The sequence below is a fragment of the Heterocephalus glaber genome, unplaced genomic scaffold, assembly GCF_053883595.1.
Source record: "Heterocephalus glaber isolate CG9 unplaced genomic scaffold, H.glaber_assembly_v1.0 deba00001687, whole genome shotgun sequence".
In the NCBI taxonomy this organism is placed as follows: Eukaryota; Metazoa; Chordata; class Mammalia; order Rodentia; family Bathyergidae; genus Heterocephalus; species Heterocephalus glaber.
The window spans coordinates 22,015,331-22,040,905 of NW_028258412.1; the positions used below are offsets into that span (position 1 = coordinate 22,015,331).

The window sequence follows — 25,575 nt, forward strand, 5'->3', positions numbered from 1 at the left end:
GCCTGGGCTACATAGTGAGCTCAAGATCAGCCCGGGCTACAAAATGAGACCCTGTCTCAAATAAAATAACCAGACAGCTAAGGGGACATGGGCTAAGTGGACAAAGGCCTGACCCTTTCCTTGTGCCTAGTGAGCCTGCCCAGGGCCAGGACGTCCAATCCACAGGCGATGGTCTTTTGGGGATTCTTTTCCCCCTTCCCCTCCGTGTCCCTCTGCTCAGCACTGCACTGCAGGATGGCGTGTGGGTGCGTGCTTCACTGCACACTAATTGAAAGCGCTATCTCCTGGCCTGTCTTTTGAAGCGCAGACATTCAACAAGCTGGTGGGGAAGTTCAGCCAGTCCATCTTCCACCCGAACTCCACCCAGATCCTCTCGGCGACCCTGGAGGGGAAGCTGGTGGTGTGGGACATCCACCGCTGTGCCTTGGCGCCCTCCAGCCTGGCCGACGGCCCCTTCATCAGGCCTTGCAAGCTGGTTCACCTGCAGAGAGAGGCAGTCAGCGTGCTTACCACAGCCGACGGGTAACTTGCCTCACGACACTGACACTGCACAGGGTCATGGTGACCTGGGGAGTCGGTTCCCTGGGGGAAAGAGAGCTGAGCGGGGTGGGGGCCGGGAGGGATGACTGCTTTTTATAGTCCCTCCGCTCACACTAATTGGCTGGAAAAAATTCATGGGCATGCATTGTGTAGAAAATCCCTTTCTGTTGGGAGAAACAGAAAATAACTAATTTTTTCTGTGCTGATTAGACTTCTTTTGTAATCCCATATTTTACATGCTTTAAATTAAAAAAAACAACTTGAATAGTTACATTGTTTTTGTTTGATTGCAAAATAACATTCATTACATAAAGATTTTTTTTGTACCCCAGGGTGGCCTCGAAGTCCAAGTGATCCTCCTGCCTCAGTCTCCCTATGCCTGGGAAGATTCTTTTTTTTTGCAATCCCAGATTGAACCCAGGGTCTTCACACTGAGCTACATCCCCAGCCTGCCTCTTCCTTACTTTCTTTTTTCTTTTTCAAACAGTGTCTCACTAAATTGTTAAGTTGCCAATTTGGGCTCAAATTTTCGAGCTGGGCGTGGTGGTGCACACCTATAATTCCAACACTGGGGAGGCTGAGGCAGGAGGATCACTGTGAATTTGAGCCCGGTTTGGGCTACATAGTGAGTTCAAGGCCATTCTGAATCACATAGCAAGACTCTTTCTCAAACAACAAAAGACAATCAAAAAGAGAATTTGTAAAAAAAAAAAAAAAAAAAAAAAAGAGAACTTGTGATCCTCCTGCCTCAGCCTCCCTGAGTGCTAGAATTACAAATGTGCACCACTACACCCAGCTAGAACTTGGCAAAATTGCCAACTCTTCAATTTCGAGTGGCCGTGGGGACTCACAGATGATTGTTACAAGCTTCAGAGGGAAGAGGGCTCCCATTCCAGCTGCTTCCATTCCTTGCTGAATAACCTTGAGCAAGAGCCTTGAGCTTGCTGAGCCTCCATTTCTCTGCCTATAAAGTGGGGCCAATACCACCATCTCCCGGCACAGGGGAGCCCTGGCAGCGCCAGCCTGGCCCATGTGTGTTAGAGAAGTACCTAAAGCGTGCGGCACATGCCCAGTGATGGCAGAGTCACCATGCCGCCTGCTTTCAAAGTTCCCGTTAGTTTCCTCTGCCTTTCCTTCCATGCAGGGGACAGGGAGGCCTGCGTGGCTTTTCAAAGCCAATTGTCATCCTCGCTCCCTGGTGCAGGAGGATGCAGCGGAATGCAGCAGGTTCTGCTGGTGGCTCTTAGTAGTTGGGGGCGAGGGCCCAGAAAGGCGGCCCTAGCTTCTCCACGCGGGTCTCTGAGAGCGCCCGGCATGCAGTGCTGCTTCTGTCCAGCAGAGGGCGCCAGAGGAGATGCCAGCCTGTGACTGCCACTGCCTGGTTACGAATCTGAGACCTTGGTTCATGGCGCTGTGTAATACAGGGGAGGATTCACTCCCCTTCTCCCTTGCCCCCGCTGTTAGAATTGTGGCAGAGGCTTAAAAACAACTGGGGCCATTTGGGGTGGATTCGAGGGCCGGAAAGAAAACCCACTTTGTCTCGTGGCACTGACATTGGCTGGGGCACCGGAAGGCCGGGGCCCTGGGCCACGAGGTCCCTGTCATCCACGGTCACTCGCAGAGCATGGAGTTGCTGACCTCAGAGAGCAGGAAGACGTCCCCTTTGCCTGTCATCTGGATTCCCTGTGTGTCGCCCTGTGATATCTGGGATCCACTTACATGAGAAGTTGCTGGTTGCTTAGCTGAAAGTCGTTTTTCTGGCTATCCTGTGTTGTTATTATCTAAATCTGGTAACTATAGTATTGGGGAAAATTTCTTAACTTCTCAGAGCCTTAGTTTCCTAGATGGAAAGTGAGTCAACAGCCGGGCATGGTAGTGCTCGTCCATAATCCTAGCACTGGGGAGGCTGAGACAGGAGGATCACTATGAGTTCAAGGCCAGCCTGGGCTACATAGCTCAAGAGTCTGTCTCCAAGCAAACAAACAAACAAACAAACAATTCAAAAATTAGTAAAATCAGTCTCACTGGCCAGGATTTAATGAAGCTTTTATAATCCCATAGCCCAGAGGCCACAGTCAGTGTTCAGTAGTTGGTACCTGCTACTGGTGCTTACCAAACCCATGTCACTCTCATTTCAGCTATATTGTAACAGGTGACATTAAGGGCAACATCAAGTTCTACAATCAGACCCTGTCCATTGCTAACTGGTACAGTCACCTCAACCTGAGCTGCATACGGACCCTGTCCTTCTCACCGAGCCCTGTGAGCCCTCGCACAGAGAAATCAAACTTCCCCCTGGACTGTACTTTAAAGGGTGACCTTTTCATCGTCAGGTAGGTTGTAACAAAGCTGGTCGTTGTTGGGGGGGGGTCAAAAAAGTTGCTGGTGTCTTCTGTTTGCACGCAGCGGGCTGGCCTTCTTGTCCCTGGGATATGACATCGAGGAACCCAACCCCCTAGTCCTTTGCCTGGTTTCCAGATGGCTGGCCTTGGCCAGTTGCGAACTTTATTTGATCATTTTATAAATTAGCTAAGCATTATTTTAATATTAAGAATCTGGGGAGCTGGAGATTTAGCTCAGTGGTTCTGACACCTGGCTTGCAAGCGCAAGGTCCTGAGTTTGATTCCCGGTGTCAAAAAATAGGAATCCAGATAACTGGAGGCTGGAAAATCCCTACCCTGGAGTGCTGGTCTCTCAGGCCTTGGCTCACAGTCGGTCTCTTCTCTTGGGGCTGCACTTGTCCTCCCCACTGTGGTTAAAGGCGCTGGATAATTAGTAGCCGTAACATTTCAAGACCGAATTATCTGTGAGTCTGCTCAATTACCCTTGCAGTCTTTATGGGCACATCTGTATGTGTGCACCCAACTCCGAATTTGCATACACAAATGAATATTTGCATGTGCAGATTAGCTAATTGTACAACTGACTGTCCATCTGCATACTTAATGACTCCATTTCCATGTAGGAAAGTGAGCTTTTTTCACTTGCAAATGGAGGCTGTTGGCTATTGGTGTATTTTCGGAGATGTGGGGTTAATAATGTCACTAAATTACAGACGACAGAGGCGTTTCATGTGCAATTAGAAGCAGAATAGCTGGAGTGCCCCCTTCCCTGCAAACGCTCATGCTGTTTGGTGTCTCCTTGGCAAACAGGAATTTCATCATCGCAACATCTGATGCCACAGTGTACCACTTAACGACAGATGGCACCAGACTCGAGAAATTGTTCGTGGAGCCCAAGGACGCTGTGTGTGCCATCTCCTGCCACCCATACCAGCCGCTGATGGCCGTGGGGAGCGCGTGTGGGGTGATCAAGGTGTGGGATTACGAGCAAAAGAAATACCTGTTCAGCAGGGTCTTTGAGAAGGGGCTTGGCGTCCAGAGCCTGACCCACAACCCGGAAGGTAACAAACATCCCCTCTCCAGCCCCTCATGGGCTCCACAGGGCCGGAAGTCGCCTCTGACCGGGTGCCTGCACAGGCCAAGGACAGCCCTTCTGTCAGGGATCCGCAACCCCAGGCCTAGTCTAGGACGCTCGCACCCTCTGCGTCTCCCTGGATGAAGCCCTTCTCCGTCCATGTCCCCCGTGTGTCATTTCAGGCGCCCTGCTGGGAGCTGGCTTCACGGAGGGGACAGTTTACATTCTCGATGCGATGTCTCTGCAAAACGAGGCCCCAGAGCCTTTCAAGTACTCCAGAAGCAACGTGACACACGTCAGCTTTTCCCACGACTCCCAGTATATGGCCACTGCCGTAAGTCCTGGTGCTGGCCGAGCTGGTGGCTTTGACACCCGAGGAGAGGGGCCGGAAATGCGGGGGCAGCACTGTGGATCCCGACGGCACATGTGCAGCTCTGGTACACGGACAGCCGCGGGGCTGCAGGCCCTGCAGGGAGGGGTTGTGCGGCAGTCATTCCATGGTGTCTCAGGACTGTCACCCAGCGAGGACGGTGTCCAGGAAGGGGAGCGTTTGCCTCTGGACAGGGCCAGGGCCTTGGAACTTCTGGATTTACTGTCTACTGTCCTAGTGGCTGCCTTATTTCAGTTTGTGAGGTTTCAGAACCATCTCTGCATTTAGTCTTTCATTTCTCCCTTTCTCTCTCTCGGTCTCTGTCTCTTTTTCTTTCTCTCCCTCTCTCTTTCTCGCCTTATCTCTCTCTCTCTCTCTCTCTTTCTCTCTCTCTTTCTTTCTTTCTTTCTTTCTTTCTTTCTTTCTTTCTTTCTTTCTTTCTTTCTTTCTTTCTTTCTTTCTTTCTTCTTTTTTCTTTGTGGTGCTTGGGATTGAACCCAGGGCCTTCACACTGAGCTCCATCCCCAGTCCCTTTATGACTTCTTACTTTGAAACAGGGCCAATTTGAAAACCTCCTGCCTTAGCCTCCCAGAACGCTGGGATCATAGGCTGTCCCTCTCATTTTGGACAAGATGTCATTCTCATTGAATCACAGTGTTTGGGTTCTGCTCATTCCCCCTGTGAATGGGGCCTGGGATCTCAGAAAAGAGGGTCCCTGACCACTGACCTCGCCCCACCCCTGCTGTGCCCTGGTCTGCCTTTCTGCTGGGGGCACAGTGAGCCTGTGGCCGCCTACATGCTGCCCTCTGGTTTTCGCCCACAGCTTTGTACCTGGCTGGGGCCACCACAACCAGGCTGCTCTCTCCTGCTCAGGCTGTCGGACCTTCTGACATTTGCTGTGACTCTGCAGGGGGACAGAAGCGGAGCAAGCCTGCCTCTTGGTTTTCTATAGAGGACAAGGTGGGATCTCAGAAGAGAACTCAGACCATTGTCTCGCTCTCTGTCAGGACGTGAACTTCACCGTGGCCGTGTACATGATGGTGGTCCGAGGTGGCCGGAGGGTGTGGGAGTACTTGGCCCGGCTCCGCTCCCATCGCCAGAGCATCTGCAGCCTCCTATTTGGGGTTTACCTGGACAGCAACGAGCCGCGACTGCTGAGCCTGGGCAGAGACAGGCTCCTGGTGAGCCGCGGCATCGCCTTGCCTGTCAGCTCCCTGGGTGTCAAAGCTTCTCGGGACTCAGGCTCGCCACCCAGGAGCTGAGCTTGGGCTTGCGGGTGTCTCCTGGCCTCTCTGCAGATCGAGTACAACCTGAGCCAGAGCCACAAGGACCACCTGGAGGTCCTAGACATCCACCACACCGACCAGGGCCACCACCCGACCTGCATGGTGTGGTACCCGCTGCTCACCAAGGAGCTCTTCCTGCTGGTCTGCGACAGCGGCTACAAGGTGAAGCTTTTCAATTCCACCACCAAGATGTGCAGGTGAGTGCCCCACGGCTCTGCAGCACTGGAGCTGGACTCTCGGGGAGCGGGCGTGGGTGACTGGCAGCAGCAGCTGGGCTGCCCCGGTACTGCTTTTCCTTAACCACTTTTCCAAAAGGCACTCAGAGGAATGACCCACCACTGCCATGTTGTACGGCACCAAGAGAAATCCAGCATCTGTGTGTATTTGTCTTTTGGTACCAGGGATTGAACTCGGGACCTTGCACTTGGGAGACAGCCGGCAGAACCACTGAGTTACATCCTCGGCCCTTTTTTTGTTTGTTTTTAAAGCAAAACATTTATTGGTATATTTTAGATGTACATAATGATAACACTCATCCTAGGGAATTTGAACCTGTACACGACATATCTTGGTTCTTTTTTCCCCATTCTCCCCACTTCCTTCAACCCTTCTTCCCCTCCTTATTTACAAAAGCTTTGTTTCCATTTTTTTCCTTCTCTCCTCTCTTTTTTCCTGTCCCTTCTTTCCTTTCCCCCTCACCCCTGCCTTTTTCCCCTTCTCATTTGGACATTTTTTTTTTCCCATTTCCCAGTATCTTTTCTACATTTTGGTCCTCATTTCCACTTTCAGTTTCTCACACCAGAGAAACAATGTGGTATTTAAACATGTGTGTCCAATTTATCTCACTTAAGAGTGGTCTCAAAGCCGGGCGGGCGTGTTCGTGCATGCCTGTAATCCCAGCACTCCACTGGGGAGGCAGAGGCAGGAGGATCACTAGGAGTCCTAGGCCAGCCTGGGCGACATAGAGAGTTCATTGCCAGCCTAAACTACAGAGCAAGACAAAAACAAGAGTGTGGTCTCAAGATGCATCCATTTAGCTAGAAATGTCTGAAGCTCTTTCTTCTTTCTGGCAGACTAGTACTCCATTGTATAAAACACCCACATCTTCTTTATTCATTGGAAAATTGATGGGCATTTGGGCTGTTTCCAAGACTTAGCTATTATGAACTGTACTGCTGTAGGACCAGGGATTTAGCTCAGTGCTGCCACACCTGCCTCCCAAGTGCAAAGTCCTGAGTTCGATCCCAAGTACCAAAACAACAACAACAAAAACTGTAAACATGGGTGTGCATATATTGCTGTGGTGTGATGCTCTTAATTCTTTCCAGAAGATACCAAGAAGGGGAAGAGCTGGGCTTTTGTTTTGTTTGTTTTTCTGGACAGGGTCTGGGTATGCAGTTCAGGCTGGCGTTGAACTCATTATGTATCTATGCTGGCCTCCAACTCACAGCAATCCTCCTGCCTCAGCCTCCTGAGTGCTGGGATTACAGGCCTGTGGCACTACACTTCACTTAGTTTTAGTTTTCTTTTTCTTTTGTACCAGGGATTCAACTCGAGTCCTTGTGCTTGCGCAGCAGGCGGCAAAACCACTGAGCTAAATCCCCGGCCCTAGTTTTAGTTTTTTGAGGAATCCCCACACTGATTTCCGTAATGATAGACCAGTCTACACTCCCACCAAGAGTAGAGAAGGGTTCTTTTTTTCCCACAGCACCTCTAGCATTTGTTACTGATTCATTCCTTTTTTTTTTTTGTACCAGGGATCAAACTTGGGACCTTGCGCTTTTGAGGCAGGAGGCAGAACCACTGAGCTAAAACTCCAGCCCCTCATTTCTTATAGCAGCCATTCTTTCTGGAATAAGATGGAATCAGCATTATAATTTGCATCTCTCAAATGATTGGTGATGTTGAACATTTTTTCATATACTTATTGCTATTTCTACTTCTTCATCTGAGAAGTGTCTTTTCATTTCAGATCCCCATTTTTGGATTGGGTCTTTAAATTGGAGGGTCTGACTTTTTGAGTTCTGTTTGGTATTTTGATTGGGGTTGCATTAAAACTCTGTAACAGTTATGGAAGTATGGCTATTTTCACTATATTGGTTCTTCCTTCCCAAGAACAAGGAATGTCTTTCCATTTTCTGACATCCTCTTCAATCTCCTTTTTCCAGAGTACTGTAGTTTGCAGAGTAGAGATCTTTTATTTCCTTTGTTCGATTGATTCCTAGGTATTTCATTTTTTTTGGATCCTATTATGAAGGGTATTGTTTCCCTAATTTCTCTCTCAGTGAGTTTGTTGTTTGTGTACAGGAAGGCTATTGATTTTTATTTTGTTTTGTTTTGCTTTGTTTAGTACTGGGGATCGAACTCTGGACCTTGCACTTGAGAGGCAGACACAGCACCACTGAGCTAAATCCCTGGCCCATTGATTTTTGAGTGCTGACTTTGTATCCAGCTATGCCACTGAATTTGATTATTAAATCTAGAGTTTTGGAGTTTTGGGGGTCTTCTATGTAGAGTATCATGTCATCCGCAAATAGTGATAGTTTAACTTCTTCCTTTTCTATCCTTATTCCTTTTATTTCTTTCTCTTGTCTAATTGCTCTGGCTAATGTTTCCAGAACTATATTGAATAAGAGTGGTGACAGTGGACATCTTGTCTTGTTCTTGATTTTAGCGTGAAAGCTTTCAGTTTTTGTCCATTTAGTATGATGTTGGCTGTTGGTTTGTCTTAGATGGCTTTTATCAGATTGCAATAAAGACCATCTATTCTGATATTCTGTAGGGTTTTTTTTTTTTTATCATGAATGGGTGTTGGACCTTGTCAAAAGCTTTTTGTGCATCTGTTGAGATGATCATGTGGTTTTTGTCCTTGGCTCTATTACTAGGGTGTGTTACATTTATTGATTTGCATTTGTTGAACCATCCCTACATCCCTGGGATGAATCCTACTTGGTCATGGTGTATAATCTACTTGATGATTTGCTGCACTCTATTTGCTAGTAACTTATTGAGGATTTCTGAGTCCTGTTCATTAGGGAGATTGGCCTGTAGTTCTCCTTTTTGGTTGGATCCTTCTCTGGTTTTAGTATCAGGATGGTAATGGTTGCTTGGAGAAATTAATTTGGGAGTATTGCTTCCCTTTCAGTTTCATTAAAGAGTTTGGGAAGTAATAGCATTAGGTCTTCTCTAGATTTCCTATAGAATTCAGCAGTGAATCCATCAGGGTCTGGGCTTTTCTTTGTTTGTAGGTTTTTAATTACATCTTCAATTTTATTGACTGATATTGGTTTACTTAGAATTTTTGTATCTTCTTGATTCACCTTTGATAATTCATATGTATCTAGGAATCTGTCCATTTCTTCTTTATTTTCCATCTTATTAGAATATAAGTACAGCCAAAAAGATATAAGTACTCTAAGTAGGTATTGATGATCTTCTGGATTTCTGTTGGATTTGTTGTGATTTCACCCTTTTCATTACTAATTGAATGGATTTGAGTCTTTTCTTTCCTTTTTTTGGATAAGATTGGCTAAGAGTTTATCAGTTTTATTTAATCTTTCAATGAACCAACTCTTCGATTCATTGATTCTTCGTATTTTTTTTTTTTTTAGTTTCCACTGTATTAACTTCTGCTCTGATCTTTATCATTTCTTCCCTCATATGAGCTCTGGGCCTGTCTTAGTCTTCTTTTTCTAGAAGCTTGAGGTTCAACATTAGGTTGAGTTCGCTCTGTTTTTCTGGGGGTTTTTTGTTTTTTTGTTTTTGGCTCTTTTTCTGATATGAGAATTTACTGCTATAAATTTCCCTCGTAGGACTGCTTTCATTGCATCCCTTAAGTTCCAGTATGTTGTATTGGCATTATTGTTTAATTCTAAAACTGTCTAATTTCATCTTTAATTTAATCTGTGACCCATTGGTTGTTCAGGAGGGTGTTATTTAATTTCCATGTGTTTATGAAGTTCTTACAGTTTCTTTTGCCATTGAATTCCAATTTCATTTCAATTTTATATGGTCTGATAGTATGCATGGGATAATTTCAATTCCTTTGCATTTACTTAAGCATGTTCTATGAGCTAGTATGTGATATGTGGTCTATTTTGGAGAATATCGTATGTGCAGCCGAAAAGAATGTGTATTCTGATGTTGTGGGGTGGAACACTCTGTAGACATCTAGTAAGTCTATTTGTTCAAAAGTTTGGTTCAGTTCTGATATTTCTTTGTTGATTTTTTTTTGAGATAGGCTCTTGCTGTGTAGTTCAGGCTGCCCTTAAACTCACTGTGTAGCCTGGGCAGGCCTTGAACTCACAACAATACTCCTGCCTCAGCCTCCCATGTGCTGGGATTATAGGCATGCACCACTACACCCAGCTCTTTGTTGATTTTTTTGTCTAGTTGATCTGTCTATTTGTGACAGGTCCCTTATTACAACCGTATTAGTGTTTATTTGATTTTTCATGTCTATTAATATTTGTTTTATATAATTGGGTATGCTGGTATTTGGTGGATATATATATTTATGATTGTTATCTCTTCCTCTTGGGGTTGTTCCCTTTACAAGGATGTAGTGACCTTTGTCTCTCAGTCTTGGCTTGAAATCCACTTTATCGGCAAATAGAATAGCTACCCCTGGATTTTTCCTGGTTCCTGTCACATGGAGTATTGTTTTCCATTCTTTGACTTTCAGTCTCTGAATTTCTTTTTGAATTAAATGTGTTTCTTGTATGCAGGATATTGTTGGATCTTGCTTCTTGAGCCATTCTGCCAATCTGTTTCTTTTGATTGGTGAATTGAGAACACTTGTATTGATGGTTATAACTGATATATTGACTTATCCTTGTCATGTTATTTTCCTGTTGTTGGTCACCCCCTCCCCATTTTTTTTGGTGGTACCGGGGATCCAACTCAGGACCTTGCGCTTGCAAGGCAGGCATGGTGCCACTGAGCTAAATCCCTGGCCCTACCCCCTCCCCATTTAATTGCTTGCCTTGCCTGGTGGATTCATTCTGTTTGGGTTCATGGAGTTGTAGTCCTTGTTATCTTTTTCTAGAATGTCCTTCAGAACATTTTGGAGTGCTGGTTTGATGTCCATGAATTTCCTCATGTATTCTTTGTCATGGAAGTATCTTATTTCTCTATCAATTTTGAAAGATAGTTTTGCAGGGTACATCAATCTGAGTTGGAGGTTGTTTTCTTTTAGGGCTTGAAATACTTCATTCCAAGCTCTCCTTGACTTGAGGGTTTGTGTTGAGAAGTCTGCTGTGATTCTGTGGGCTTTCCTTTATAGGTGCTTTATTTCTTTTCTCTAACAGCTTTTAATATTCTGTTCTTATATTGAATTTCTGGAATCTTGACTATTATGTGCCTTGGTGTAGTTTTTTTTTTTTTGATCATGGCTAATGAAGTTTAAATGTATCACTTATCTGTGTGTCAAATTCTTTTTTCTGCTTGAGAAGTCTTCTGCCATTACTTCTGTGAACAGGTTTTTCATGTCATTTGAGCTATTTCCTGGTTTCTCATCGACTCTGATCAATCTTATGTTATTCTTCTTTGCATCGTCCAGCAGGTGTTGGATTGATTTTTCCTGATCCCTTGCTATTTTTAAGAAATTTTTCTTTTCATGATCACTAAGCACAATCCTGTGTTCTATATCTGATATTTTGTCCTCACATTCACTCATTCTGCTCCATATACTTCCTCCCATACAAGTACTAACCAGGCCCTACCCTGTTTAGCTTCCAAGATCAGATGAGATTGGGCATGTTCAGGGTAGTATGGCCATAGATTACTTTAATAGATTTTTTAATCTCCTGGATATGTGTTTGAATCTGTTTCATGAATTCCATTTCTTTGCAATGTTGGGCATTCTAACATTTTCCATCATTTTCCTAAGCTGCTCTATTTTTTTATCTGTATCTACTCTAGAGTCATTAAGCATATCTTTCATTATGTTCACCATCTTTGTAGTTATCTGGGAAACTATTACTAATTTGATTTTTTCTCTTTTTTTCAATTTTGTGTGTGTGTGTGTGTGTGTGTGTGTGTGTGTGTGTGTGTGTGTAGTAGGGATTGAACTCAGGACCTTGGACTGCCAGGCAGGTGGTGGTACCACTGAGCTAAATCCCCAGCCCCTGATTTTTTTTTCTTTACAGCCTCATTCATCTGCTTTGTTACTTCTGCTATTACAGTGTCAGAGTCCAGATGGGTGGGTTTCAAATTGTTCAGCCTCATTGCTCCCTGGGTTTTCCTTGGTAAGCTACAATTTTGGGGTTGCTTAACCCCAATCCCTTGCTTAAGTGTCTTCTCATTTTCTTTTCTTTCTTTCTTTTTTGTTTTTAGTTTAATTCCTGGGTTGATGCTTGTAAATTGCATTTGGCAAGTAGCTTTATTGCTACTTTTTTTTTTTTTTTTTTTTTTTTTTAGTACCAGGGATCAAACTCAGAACCTTGTGCTTGCCAGGCAGGCACTGTGCTGCTGAGCTAAATCCCTGGCCTGACTACTTAGAATCCTTAGGGAATATATACTTCTCAGACATGTCTTCCAGGTGTAGCTGGCTTTTGAGTTTTGAGACTGTTGAAAGAACTTACCTCTTCAATTTATTGGAGATGAGAAGTTGCTGCCTATTTGACCTAACCCCTGGTCCTTTGGCACTGTCCTATAATACTGTTTATGACTTTTAGACAATCTCAGTCTTGACATACCAGGAAGAACAACTGATTAGAACAATTATGATGCTGTGGCTAAAGTTGTACAACCAGCATTAAACATAGCTAGAAATTGACAAACTGTGGTAACTACTAATTTGCAACCTTTAACCATATGAACTAGATCTGTGGTTATATAACAAAGTCTAAAACAAACTAGAAAATTGTATACAGTAAATATGCTCTCAGTATGGCAATTTTACCCGCAGAGGAGAGAATTTAAAAGGAGTGTAGGGAAAAAAATATAGAAATAGAAGAAGAAGAAGAGATTAGAAGCAAGGCTGGAGGAGAAAGGAAGATTATGCAAACTTTGGGACACTGGTGAAGAAGACAGGAGGGAAAAAGAGAAGGAAGAAATAAGAACCAAACAAAAACAACAACAAAACTAGAAACAATGTTCACATTTATATAAAAACAAGAACAAACAAGAAAAAAAGAAAACAAAACTGAAAACAAGAAAAGAAAAAAAATAAAAGAAGAAAAAATTTAAAATATCATCACACCACTTATGGCATGTCTCTGCTGTCACTGGTAAACAACTTGGGCACACAGAGCCCAGTTCCATGTTAGTTAATCCCAGCAACAATAGATTTATGGTGAGGTGGTGGATAATCCCAGCAAGCCTGTACCTGAAGCTCAGGCTGGTTTCTGTGTTTGAGGTTGGAACCCAGTTTGTTCAGCCTGCAACACTCTGTGTGCCTCCTGCTGGCTTGAACTTGGCTCCTTGTCCTCCTGCTGACTTGAACTCAATCCCACTTTGCCTGATGAAGCCAGCCCAGAGCTACTCTGAGTTCTGAGCTCCGTTAACACCACTCAAGATGGTGACCAGCCCGTCACCCTCTCCCAGAGGATGTCTGGACTTGACTAAGTCACCGGCCACACCAGTCCGCTGTGTCCACGATTCTGCTCTACTGGTGTGTCTCTCCTTGGAGGCCTCTGGGGCCACAAGGAGTCACTGTGTGTCTGCAGCTTTGAGTCCCTGTCCCGTGCAGTGAGTCAGGCCTTGGGAGAAGGCGCTGCAGTAAAGTCTCTCTCCTGGCTCCCTGTGGGCCTCAGTTCTCGCTTCAGATCCTTGCTGGGTCCTGGGGCCCCACTTCCCTCCGTCTCTTCCTCTCATTGCTATATTCCAGTGTCAGGACATCATATCTTGGAAAGGCTGTTTCTCTGCTGTTCACCACTCTGCTATCTTCCTGGAAGTCCCAGCATGAGTTTTTAAAAAACTATTAAAACAAGGCATGCACAGTGGTGCAGACCTGTGGTCCCAGGACTGAGGGAGGCTGAGGCAGGAGTTTCAAAAGTTCAAGTACCACCTGGGTAACTTAGTGAGACCCTATTTCAAAATAAAAAATGAAAGGGGCTAAGGCACTGGGTTCAATCCCCAGTACCACAAAAAGTAAATAAAAGTAAAATTAAAAATATAACAAACTATTAATGCACTTGAAAGAATGTGTAAAGAAGAGTTATAGGAAGATTTCAGAATTTTTGTGCATTGTCATTAGAGACACACTGTTTTGTTTTGTTTTGCTTTTTGAGAAAGGTATCATTATATAGTTCAGGCTGGCCTTGAACTCACTAATGGTGATCCTCCTGGCTCAGCCTCCTGAGTGCTGGAATTATAGGCATGTGTCACCATGCCTGGCTTTTTGGACATATACTTTTTGAATATCCCATAGCTCTTCCTAATCCTGAGAAACTCTAAATGTGTGAGGCAGGAGAATAGAGACAGCATGGCCTAAGATGGCTAACAGCTATTAGTTTTTATTTTGAGTGGGCTCTCCCTTCGTTCCTACATTGCCAGGCTGGACTACAATTGGTGATCCTTCTGCCACAGCCTCTGCCACCACACCCCGCTAGCATACAACATTTAAGAGAATAATTTGTCAGGGTAAAATTCATGTCACATAAACCCAGCTGTTTTAAAATGAATGACACAGTAAAATAAAATAAAACAGCGGTGACTAGAACATCTCAGTGTGCAACCTCGGCCTCCGTCTGGTTCCAGAACATTCCGGTCCTTCCAAAATAAAACCCTTTGCACAAAGCGCCTTTTAAGTTGTAGGAGTACAAAGCCTCCTAACCACAGCTTAAGTGAGGAGGAGTTAGCTTTTTATGAGAAATCCAAAAGAATTTTAGAAATGCATTTTAGAAATATTTGAAAGAGCATGAAAACGCGTTCAAAGAAAAAGACCACAAACATGGGAGCGAGTGCTCGTGGTCCGTCCATCAGATACAGATGAGAGCAGGATGCATTTCTACTGCCTGGATGAGCAAAGATGATGATGACGGGTGGCCTAGCCATCAGCGAGGGCATGGGAGGCAGCGCTAGTCTGTCTCCCTCTATTGCATTTCCCTTGCCTCCGGCTTCCAGGAAGGGAACCCACTGAAGCAGAATGCCAAGGCATAAGGAAAAGGGTCTCTTGTTGGAAAATACGTTTTGAAATAGAAGCTTCTGAATGTCCATTGTAGGAGTTCTGGACTCTAGCACTCAGGAGGCTGAGGCAGGAGAATCATAAGTTTAAGCCCAGTTTGGGCAATTTAGTGACTTAGGTAGATCCTGTCTCAAAAGTAAAAATTAAAATTTTTTTTTAAAAAGGCTAAGGATGTAGGTCAGCACAGAGCCCCTGGGTTCTACCCCCAGTACTGCAAAAATAAAATCCAAATATCTGGTAGCTACTGGTCCTCCCTCCCCTGGCACTTGGAGGCCAGCATGCTTCCTGTTGTGAGCTTGTCTGTTCTGCATGTATGAACAGAAATTCACACTCACACACATTCACTCACCGGTGTGTGACCGCTGTTGTGTGGCTTCCTTCACTTCCTGTTTTCAAGGCCGCTCATGCTAGGTGGGAGCCAGGGCTCTGTGCCTCTCGATGGCTGACCTGTCCCATGTTATGGATGTGTATGTGCTGCTTTTTTCTTTTGGTGGGGGTTATCAGAAATTGAACTTAGGGCCTCGCACTTGCAATGCAGGCACTGTTTTTGTTCTGTTTTGTTTGTTGTTGTTGTTGTTGTTGTTGTTCTGTTTTGGTTTTGAGGCAGGATCTCACTATTGCAGTTCATGCTGGCCTTGAACTCACTTTGTTGTGTAGCTGAGGCTGGGGTGATCCTCCTGCCTCAGCCTCCTGAGTGCTGGAGTCACAGGCGTGTGCCACCAGACCCAGCTTGTTTTTCTCATTCAGCTGGTGGACATGTGCATTGTTTCCACTTTGTGGTGATTGGGAAAACTGCAAATGGGACTCTGTGACCTGTACTTCACAGGATGCAGAACTGGGAGGGGAATCGCTGGGTTCCGTCCTTGAGTGACTTGCAGACTTCTGAGATTTCAGGCCGTGTTCTGTGCCCCCTGCCTCCCTACCTCCTTTCCCACTGTCCCCTTACCGTGTATGACCTCCGGTTGTCCTCTGCACCCCTGATCCACATCCACGCGAAGTGCGGTGGTCACCTGGCAGCTGTCTGTCCTTAGGTCACCTGCACGGCTCTCGTCCCTCCTGGGGCAGAAGCCTCGCCTCCCTCATGTCTGTGTCCTCAGCCCTGGGCTCCACGCCTGGCATGGCAAGGTGTTCCGCAAGGCCGGGAACAGAGGTGGCACCCCCTTCCTCTGCACCCGCCACTGGCCCTGCCGTCCAGCCAGGGACGACACACGCACATTAAGACGCAGTCCTTGTCAGTTTGCATGGAGCCAGATCCATGTGTTCGGACCTGTATCATTTTTTATTTCATGGGCCCTCATTAAGAGAAAAAGAGAAATAAAAAATACAATTAAGAATAAATAAAATGGGCTGGGCATGATGGCACACACCTATGATCCCAGCACTCAGGAGGCTGAGGCAGGAGGATTGCCCTGGGTTCAAGTCCAGCCTGGGCTTCATAGCAAGACCCTGTCTCAAAATAAATAAATAAATACATACATAGAGCTTCCTGTGCACAGGCTTAGCGGAGCGACAGACAGGAAATTTAGAATTAAAACTTTGTAAGGGCACTGTGCCCCCAAGTCTTAAGCCCGCGTTTGGATTGGCGGAATCTGAAGCTTGGTTTGTCCTTTTCTGTTCAGGAAGACACTTCTTGGGCCCGCGTACGGGTCTCCTGTCGAGCAAGCACGAGTCCTCCCAGTGAGAACGGCCCTGGAGCTGGAGAAGCGCTACCTGGTGTTCATTAACAGAGACAAGGTTGCCAGCCTTTGTGTCCTGCCCCTGGGGTGTCGGGACAGGGACGGCAAGCCATCCCCACAACCCTGAGACTGCTCGCTCCTGTCCGAGGCAGTGGAGCCCTGAAAATGGCTATGGATTAGTGGGACTGATGATTGGGAGACATTTTTGAGCAGTTTCCATATTTTCTGTACCTCCACTGAAGAAACATGACCCACTAAAGGATTTTTTCTTTCTTGTTTGAAAAAAAATCTTACAATACTTGGGAGGCTGAGGCAGGAGGATCGCTGTAAGTTTGAGCCCAGCCTGGTCTATATAACAAGACCTGTATCTCAAAACAACGAAACCAAAACCCGAACCTTATAGTCATACACATTAGGTACACTTATTTGTACTTTGTTTTTGTGGCACAGGGGATTGAACCCAGGGCCTTCTCATTGAGCTACAGCCCCACCCCTTTTATTATTTATTTATTTATTTATTTATTTTTTGGTACTGGGGATGGAACTCGGTCAGGACCTTGCGCTTGCAAGGCATGCACTGGAACCACTGAGCTAAATCTTCTGCCCCTCTTTTATTTTTTATATTCAGACAATGTCTGAATAAGTTACCTAGGCTGGGCTTGAACTTTAGATTCTCCTGCCTCGGTCTCCCTGGGTTCTGGAATTATAGCTGTGCACCACTGCACTCAGCTTTAGTCGCACATTTAGCGCGTCACCTGTGTAGAAAAGTGTAAAGCCACAGGTCGTGAGAACGATTCTGGAAAGCCTTGGACAGCTGACTTGGAGACAGGCAGAAGCTGTCCAGCTCCCCACAGGGAGGCCCTCCCGGGGCCCAGTGTGGATGCCCGGCTGCTTAGACACAGTTCTTGCTCCCTGGGGGCCCTGGACATGCAGGCCCCTCAACACGTGGGTCAGGAGGTGCCACATGGCGGTGCCAGGCCTGGCTTGGGCCCTGTGCCCTGAGTCTGACACCCGACTCCATCTTCGTGTCTAGGTGGGGCTGCAGATCTTACCGGTGGACGGCAACCCGCACAAGACGTGCGCCATGGTTTGTCACCCAGATGGGGTGGCGGGGTTGGCCCTGTCCTACGACGGCCGCTATGCCTTCACAGCAGGAGGACACGACTGTTCAGTGGTACAGTGGAAAATCAACCTGAGGTGCGTGCCACTGCAGACTCCTCTTCACCCAGCAACAGCAGACAGAAATCCCAGCTCCTAGGGAGGCTGAGGCAGGAAGATTGCAAGTCCAGGTCAGCCTGGGCAGCTTAGTGAGACTTTGTCTTAAAAAAAAAATTTTTTTTTGAAGGTCTGGGGATGTAGCTCAGAGCCCCCTGGGTTCACTCCCCAGTATTGGGGGGGAAAACAGGAAGGGGAACCAGAGCACAGCTGCAGACTGTTGTGGAACTTTGTCTACATGCCAGACCCTACCTGGGACATCACAGGGCCTGACCTCAGTGCTCCCTGGGGACCTCTGTCCCCATGACCCTGCAGACCCAGAGTCACTGCACTGACGTTTGAATAAGGGGCCTGCTCTCTGCTGGCTGTGGGATGTAGGGCAGCTTTCTTAACATTGCTGATCCTAAATTGGGTTGGTGGCTCACACCTGTAATCCCAGCACTTGGGAGGCTGAGGCAGGAGGACTTCTAAGAATCCAAGGCCAATTTGTGCTACATAGACCCTGTCTCAAAAACCAAAAAAACAAAAACCATGTCAGACCCTTCTCTTCCTTGTCTATAAAATGAGGGACTTTGACAGGATCTCCCTAAGGGCCCGGAAGATCAGCATTTGCAGAGCACCCAGCGCAGAGCTAAGTACTCCATGAATCAGAGGCTGCCTCTTTGGCTGTGGGCTTGGGCTCTTTCACACTAAAGTGGGGCAGGCACGAGGCGACCTCCCCCTGCCCAGACTCAGGCAGCTCGTGCTGTCCCGCCCACCGATGGCAGCAGGGCTCTCCAAGGTGAGCCCAGGGTACACTTGGCCCCTGGCAATCTGCCTCTCAGAAGGGACATCGGGGATCCTCCTCTAACCAGATCGGAAGCAGCAGGGCTCGACTTTGCCTCTGCCGTCCCCCAGGGGACAGATGGGGCCGGTTACCTGGACACGGGGCGAGCTCTGAGCCCCTTAGTCCCTGTCATTCCACTGTCTCCACAGCCCTGGGCAAGCGACCCAGGTGGAGAGAGCAGTTGCCCCTTCATTGTCTTTGTCCTCTGCTTGGTCACCCTAGGATCTGGAATCTAGGGATTCAAAAAAAAGAGGACACGCTCGCGCCTCTCCAGTCGCTTTCCTGGGCCTGGCCAGCATCCAGACTTCTGAGAATTTCCATTTAATCTGTTGTGGGGACAAGGGATCATTATAAACTAATTAGCACTTCATTGCTGCTTCTGGTGACTTAATATGTTCCAGGCTTCACTAATGGAAAGAAATGTAAAATCCCTAACAAGTGAACAAAATTCCCGGCTGGATTCAGCGCAGCAGGGGAAGTGGAGTGGGCAAATCCCCTCTGATTTTGAGGGCATCAGTCAGCTCAGGCCCAGCCCAAGATACTTCTCCCCAGCCCCTCCCTGGGGCCCAGGGCTCATTCTGCACCCTCTCCCCTCCCCCCATCTTTGCCCGCACCCTCACCTCCCCCTTCTCCTGTGGCATCTGTTCTTTTTTTTTCTTGTCTTTCCTTTGTGTGGTACTGGGGATTGAATCCGGGGCGCTCTACCATGAAGCTGCATTTGAAGCCCTGTTTATTTTTTATTTTGAGACAAGGTCTCCCTAAACTGTCTGGGTTGGTCTCAAACTTGTGATCCTCCTGTCTCAGCCTCCCAAGTAGCTAGAATTACAGGCAATGTTTTGGGGGGGTTTTTTTGTACCGAGGATCGAACTTGGGACCTTGCACTTGCGAGGCAGGTGCCAGAACCACTGAGCTAAATCCCCGGATTTAGGCAATGTTTTAAAATCTCCCATTCCTTTTCTGTGCTCAACTTCACTACCTCCTCTCCTCCTGCACCCTGCTTGGATAAAAGCGGAGCCCTGCATTCAAAACCGGGCTTTGCCACCTACTGGTGGGGCAGCAGCAGGCAAGTCCCTTAACACCTCTGAGTCTCAGTTTCTCCATCGGCCGAAGGGCAATGTCATCACAGGGTGGTTGAGGGAGTGGTGACTCCCACCATGGCATGGGCATTTCCTGAGCAGCTCCCGGTGCCAGGCGCAGGCTCCTGGTTTCCGGAGGGTCAGCCCGTCACCCAGAAGGAGCGATCTGTTGCCAGGTGCAGTCGGGTTCAGCCAACGTCACTTCTGTTTTCTACAGCGACCTCATTTTGTACTGCAAGTATTAGGAACCCAATTTAGGCAGACGGGTGGTGGTGGGGCTTAGGAGGTCACCGGATCCAGTGTAGCTGCCCTGTGGTGGGAACACGGATGCAGCCCCCTCATTTGCTGTCCCCAGCACACAGCTGCAAGGTTTTTGAGACCCCTGTCTCAAAAAAACAAAAAAAGGAAAAAGAAAAAAGACCTTACCCTGAGGGTTCCTGGACAAGCAAAGGGTGGCGCTGGGATTCCCACCCTGGCTCTGAGTCTGTCCCACACCCCACACCGCTGAGGACAGCACAGGAGCCCGCACACACGCCTTCCTTTGAGGACACTGAGGCCCCAGCTCCAGTTCCTTGCCTGAGGCCACACAACTTCACAGGGCGGCAGGACACCCGCCCGCCCCTCCGTGCCCCTCCCCGCTGTGGTCCTGAAAGGGCTCCCTCGGGAGCAGGCCAGGGAGTGTGTAGGGAGAAGCAGTCGGTGATCGGCTTTCCAGCCAGGAAAGTCAGCCTTTCGTAAAAGTAGGCTTTCTTCCCATCCCAAAGCCTATTTTTGGAGACTCTGACCCCAAGTTAGAGAGCAGAGGGTTATTTTTATCAGCCTGGCGCGGGTCCCTGTGGTCTCCCGAGTTTTTACGGCAGTAATTAGAGCTGGCAGCCACCTCCACACCATCCCAGCCTCGGCTCTGGTCCTGCGTCTGAAGTCATGGGCAGCGCTGCCGGGCTGCGAGGATGCAGTCTCGGAACACGAGTGCCAGCGGGCCTGGCGGGAGACGCGGTCCTCGAGGTGCAGACAGGTCTCCAGCGCACCCATGCCATCATGGTAATTCAGGCAGGTGCCCTGTGCCACCAGACCCCGGCTTGAAATTGAATTTTCTGTCCTTTGCTTCAGTGTGGAGTAATCGGAGCAGCACTGGTGCCCAAGCGGAGGGCGTTCACCCCAAGTGCTCCCTAATGTCTCATCTCTCTCGTTCCAGCGCCCTGGACGCTGCCGTTTCTCTTGGGGGCGAAGACTTGACCCCGTTCTATGGTCTGGTGCCAGGTGGCAGGGAAGGAAAATTCTACAGGGTAACCATCCCCGCTACCCGCGAGTCAGGCTGGTGACACAGGCTCGGCCCCCCCCCCCCATTTGGCTCCGATAAAGGCCCTTTCCCCGCCCACCCGGCTCCAGTGTGCTTTCCAGAAGCCTCGCCCACCAGGACGCTCCCTGCTCCCTTCTCGTCCGCACAGGAGCTGGAAGATTATTTCTTCTACTCTCAGATCCGCAGCCAGGGCATCGACACCATGGAGACCAGGAAGGTGTCGGAGCACATCTGCCTCTCCGAGGTCCCATTCGTCATGAGGGCAATCGGCTTCTACCCCTCCGAGGAGAAGGTAGGAGGAAAGGAGGGCTGACGAGGTGCAGCTCAAAGCAAAGGCCTCTGGGAGCCATTATGAGAGGTCAGCGGAGAGATTTAATATTCTTCTTACGTCAATGGAAGTGGGAAAGTTCTGGGCATTTCAGATGCGCTCTTGAGCAGTGTGCCGTTACCAGGAGACGGTTTCCTTTCGGAAGTTTAATGTCGGTCAGAGCGCAGGTTTAGGAGGACACAGCCCAGCAGGACATGAGTATAATTTTTGGTTTGGGGAAAGGGCCTTGCTCTGTACTTCAAGCTGACACTGAGCTCACTGTGTAGCCCAGGCTGGCCTTGAACTTGTGGTGATGCTCCTGCCTCGGCCTCCCAAGTGCAGGGATCACAGGTGTGGCACTACCCCCAGCACAGCTCTGTACCTAACCAAACCACCCGCCGGCTTGTGGACACAGAGGTTGTTGAACGTATTTGTCGAGCAGAGACATGGCTGGGAAGAGCATCTCTGAGTGTGGATTTTGTGTACTTAAACGATTTTCCTGCCCTAGAGTCCAAGAAGCAGAATTACAAGGTCAGAGAATATGAACTTTAAGGCCTCGTCATCAACTGCTTTCCACATGGGTAGTGAATCCCATGCCCACCTCGAGGCACGCGTGGACCATGAGACCCATGGAGACTGATGGTCAGACTCAGTGACTGAGGCTCTCAGGGTGACGCGAGTAGGGTTTTTTTTAAACTGGGAGTTGAACCCAGAGCCTTGTGCATTTATCTACACCTCAGCCTTCTCTTTTTGGGAGAGGAGGGGTGTGGTTGAGACATAGGCTGACCTCATACTCACAGCAATCCTCCTGCCTCAGCCTCCCAGAGGCTGCCATACCCAGGTCTTGTCCCTTCCTTCCTTTCTCCCTCCCCTCTCCCTTGTTCCCCTTCCCATTTGAACATTTTCTCCCCGTTTCCCAATATCTATTATACATTTTAGTCCTTGTTTCCACTTTCGGTTTCTCACACCAGAGAAACAATGGGGTATTTAAACATGTAGGTCCGATTTATTTCACTTGAGAGTAAAGTCTCAAGGTGCATCCATTTAGATAGAAATGTTAGAGTGCATGTTTTTATTTTTATTTTATTTTATTTTTGGGTACCGGGGATTGAACTTGGGACCTTGCACTTGCAAGGCAGGCAGCAGAACCACTGAGCTAAATCTCGGCCCTAGAGTGCATGTTTTTATGGTGCATTTCTTGCTGTACGTTCATTCTTTTTCATGGCAGCATAACGTTCCACTGTGTGGATAGACCATTTTGATTTACTCATAGGTCAGTTGCAGACAAGTGGGTTGTTTTCGTCTCACAGCATTGCATTAATGCTGCTGTGAACATTCATGTTCAAATTTGTGTGTGAACATTCTGTCTCCATTTCTCTATGGCATCTGCCAGGAGAGAGATTGCTGGGTCACATGGGCGCCCTGTTTAGTTTGGGGAACACCCAGACTTTGCCTAGCAGAGCTTCCACCCCCCCATCCCTGTTTTGATTTGCATCTGCCCCATGGCTGAGGTTCTGCCTCTGCCTGTGCTTCCTGCCCATTCCCGGGTCCTGTCAGGCCTCTCGGAGAAATCGCTGCTCTCAGCTTTGGCCCACTTTTTAATTCAGCTGTTTGCCTTTTTATTACTGAGAAGAGTTCCTTGTCAGATATATGATCTACAAGTGTCTCTCCCTTTCTGTGGTTCTCTCTCTCCCTTTCTGTTTCTTTCTTCTTGGTTTTAGTTTTGTGAGGCAGGGTCTTTCTAGGTAGCCCAGGCTGGCCTCAAACTGGCAGTGATCCTCCTGCCTCAGCCTCCTGAACGCTGGGATCACAGGGGTGTACCACTACGCCCAGCTGGTCATACAGATTTATAGTCCTCATGTTGGCAGTATGCACATAACATACTTTAATCACTCCCCTCATTTCACGTTTGGGGTGGCTTCGATGTGTAGAATGTATTTTAATTTTATTCACCCCCTCCCTTTTCTTCTGTTTTTGGGAGAGTTTGTAGAGAATTGGTATTGTATTTCTCTTTAAGTGTTTGGTAGAATTAATCAGGGAAGCCATCTAGGCCTTGGCTTTTCTTTACAGGAAATTTTAAATTACTAATTCAGAGCCAGGTGTGGTGGTGGATACCTGTCATCTCAGCACTCAGGGGGCTGAGGCAGAAGGGTCACCTTAAGTTTGAGGCCAGCCTGGGCTGCATAATGAATCCAAGATCAGCCTGAACTACATAATGAGACTCTGTTTTAAAAATAAACACTAAAATAAAATAGTGAATTCAAGCTAGGTACAGTGGCCTACAATCCCAGCATTCTTCTTCTTTTGGTACTGGGGATCGAACCCAGGACCTTGCACTTATGAGGCAGGAGCCAGAACTGCTGAGCCAAATCCCCGGCCCATATAATCTCAGCATTCTTGGAGGCTGAAGCAGGAGGGTCACAAATTCAAGGCCAGCCTGAGCAATTTAGTGACTTCAAAAGACCTTGTCTCAAAAAACAAAAACAACAAAAAACTGGTGATCCAGCTCAGTGCAAAGGCCCTGGGTTCAATTCCCAGTACCACGAGGTGGGGAATTTAGAAAGAATCACTGCATTGGTCTCCTTACTTGGTGTTGGTCTGCTCCGTTGCTCTTTCTTCTTGAGTAAGTTGTGGTCCTTTGTGTCTTCCTAGGAATTTCTCCCTGCCATCTAAGCTGTAGCATCTGCTGTCTCCAGATGTTCAGTGTCCTCAGCTTTATTTCTGCAGGGTCGCTCTGACGTTGCCTTCAGTCCTGATTTTAGTCAGTGGAGTCATTTTTTCTATTTCTCAGTTATTCCAGCTCAATTGTGTCAATTTTGTTGATCTTTCCAGGTGACTGGTGGCTTCTTCATTGTTTATTTTAAATATTACACCACATAAATTACATGTATGTCCCATGTCATCTGTTGTACATATAAAATATATAAAAATAGAAAAGAAAAAGAGGAAAAAAACATAATGCAATTAATTAAACTTTCTAGGCCCATGGGTCCTATATTTGAGTTTTCTGCTTATTTTCTTATTCAGCCAAACTCACTTCTAAGTTTTTGAGGATCTTTTTTTGGTTTTGATTTTTTTTTTTTTTTTTTTTGGTACTGGGGATCGAACTCAGATCCTTGCGCTGGCGAGGCAGGCGGTGGAACCACTGAACTAAATCCCCGGCCCCTTTTTTCAAGGCCACTGGGAGAGAGAACCAGAGTCTTACTGTGTAGCTTAGGCTGGCCTTGAACTCACAGCGATCTTCCTGCCTCAGCCTCCCCAGTGCTGGGACTGGCTGGGATTACAATCTCCTGCCACAAGGACAGGCTGGATGAAGATTCTATCTTTAAAATGAAACTAGGGCTGGGGATATCTGCTTCACAAGGCAGGGAAGTAGCTGTTACAAGGAGCTCTTCAGGGGAAAGGGAATGAAATGAAACAGTAGTTATGTGCTTCTTATGATGTGACAAACTTGCTGCTGTGTTAAAGCCTAAAGCACCTGTAACGAAGCACTAACCAACTGGGTGTTAGAAACATTTATTTTTTTAATTTTTTTTATTTTTTAGAGACAGGGTCTTGCTGTATATTCTAAGTTGACCTTGAACTCACTAGGTAGCCCAGGCTGGGCTTGACCCTCCAGCAATCCTCCTCCTCCTGCCTCAGCCTTCCGGGTGTTGGGATCACAGGCATGTGCCCCAGTGCTGGCTCCAGTGACCCTATTTCTAATAGAGGCCTGAGGGCTAAGACTTCAGCATATTGCTTGGGAAGCAGAGGCAGGAAGATGGCCACAGCCTGGGCTACACAGTGAGTGCAAGGGCTGAACTTTCTTTTTTATTCTCTTCCCTAGATTGAGGACATGTTTAACGAGATCAAATTTAGCGAGTACGCAGACACGGGGAAGCTGATCGACAGAATCAACCTGCCCGACTTCCTCAAGGTGTTCGTCAACCACAGGTCGCCCTTTGGCAACACCCTGAGCGGCATCCGGCAGAGCTTTGAGGTGCTGGGCACCCCCAACGCGCAGGGCGAGAAGGCTGTGCGCAGGGAGGTGCTCCTGCAGCTGCTGCTCAGCAGAGGTGACTGCAGCCAAGGGCGCAGGCCAGAGGCACCTCCGGACGTGGCTGCTTGGGGTCTCAGCGTCCTGTCTGTAACCTGGGGCCCGCGCCCGCTTTCCAGTCCCACAGGGCTCTTGTGAGACTGGGTGGGATGCGTTTGCTTTTGCGGGATTTTTGTTTGTTTGTTTGCTTGCTTTTTGAGACAGGGTCTCACTGTAACCCAGGCTGGCCTTGTACTTAGGGTGCTCCTCCTGCCTCAGCCTCCCAAGCGCTGGGATTACAGGCCTGCACCTCCACGCCCGACATTGGGAGGCATTTATGAAATAAACCCACCCCTCAGTAAACCTTTTCACCTTTCCCTACTGTTTTCCTCATTATTTGAAGGCGAGGGAGTCAGG

General features: G+C 47.5%; 1 protein-coding gene across 10 annotated transcripts in view; it reads left to right on the forward strand.

The window, feature by feature from the left end:
• The window catches only part of Cfap251 (cilia and flagella associated protein 251), a 50,415-nt gene that overhangs the window by 20,055 nt on the left and 4,785 nt on the right, over window positions 1-25,575 (forward strand). For 4 of the 10 annotated variants that reach the window (XM_021257536.2, XM_004843879.4, XM_021257538.2 and 1 more), the window contains 11 exons: window positions 308-522; window positions 2,679-2,873; window positions 3,693-3,943; window positions 4,140-4,291; window positions 5,335-5,508; window positions 5,626-5,810; window positions 16,363-16,477; window positions 17,453-17,616; window positions 20,732-20,822; window positions 20,985-21,128; window positions 24,970-25,198. In XM_021257536.2, the coding sequence (XP_021113195.2) occupies window positions 308-522; window positions 2,679-2,873; window positions 3,693-3,943; window positions 4,140-4,291; window positions 5,335-5,508; window positions 5,626-5,810; window positions 16,363-16,477; window positions 17,453-17,616; window positions 20,732-20,822; window positions 20,985-21,128; window positions 24,970-25,198 (1,915 nt within the window). Of the gene's footprint in view, window positions 1-307; window positions 523-2,678; window positions 2,874-3,692; window positions 3,944-4,139; window positions 4,292-5,334; window positions 5,509-5,625; window positions 5,811-16,362; window positions 16,478-17,452; window positions 17,617-18,682; window positions 20,572-20,731; window positions 20,823-20,984; window positions 21,129-24,969; window positions 25,199-25,575 lie in introns of those variants that run through there. The other 6 variants (XR_002394561.2, XR_002394562.2, XM_021257537.2 and 3 more) reach the window with 6 other exon arrangements.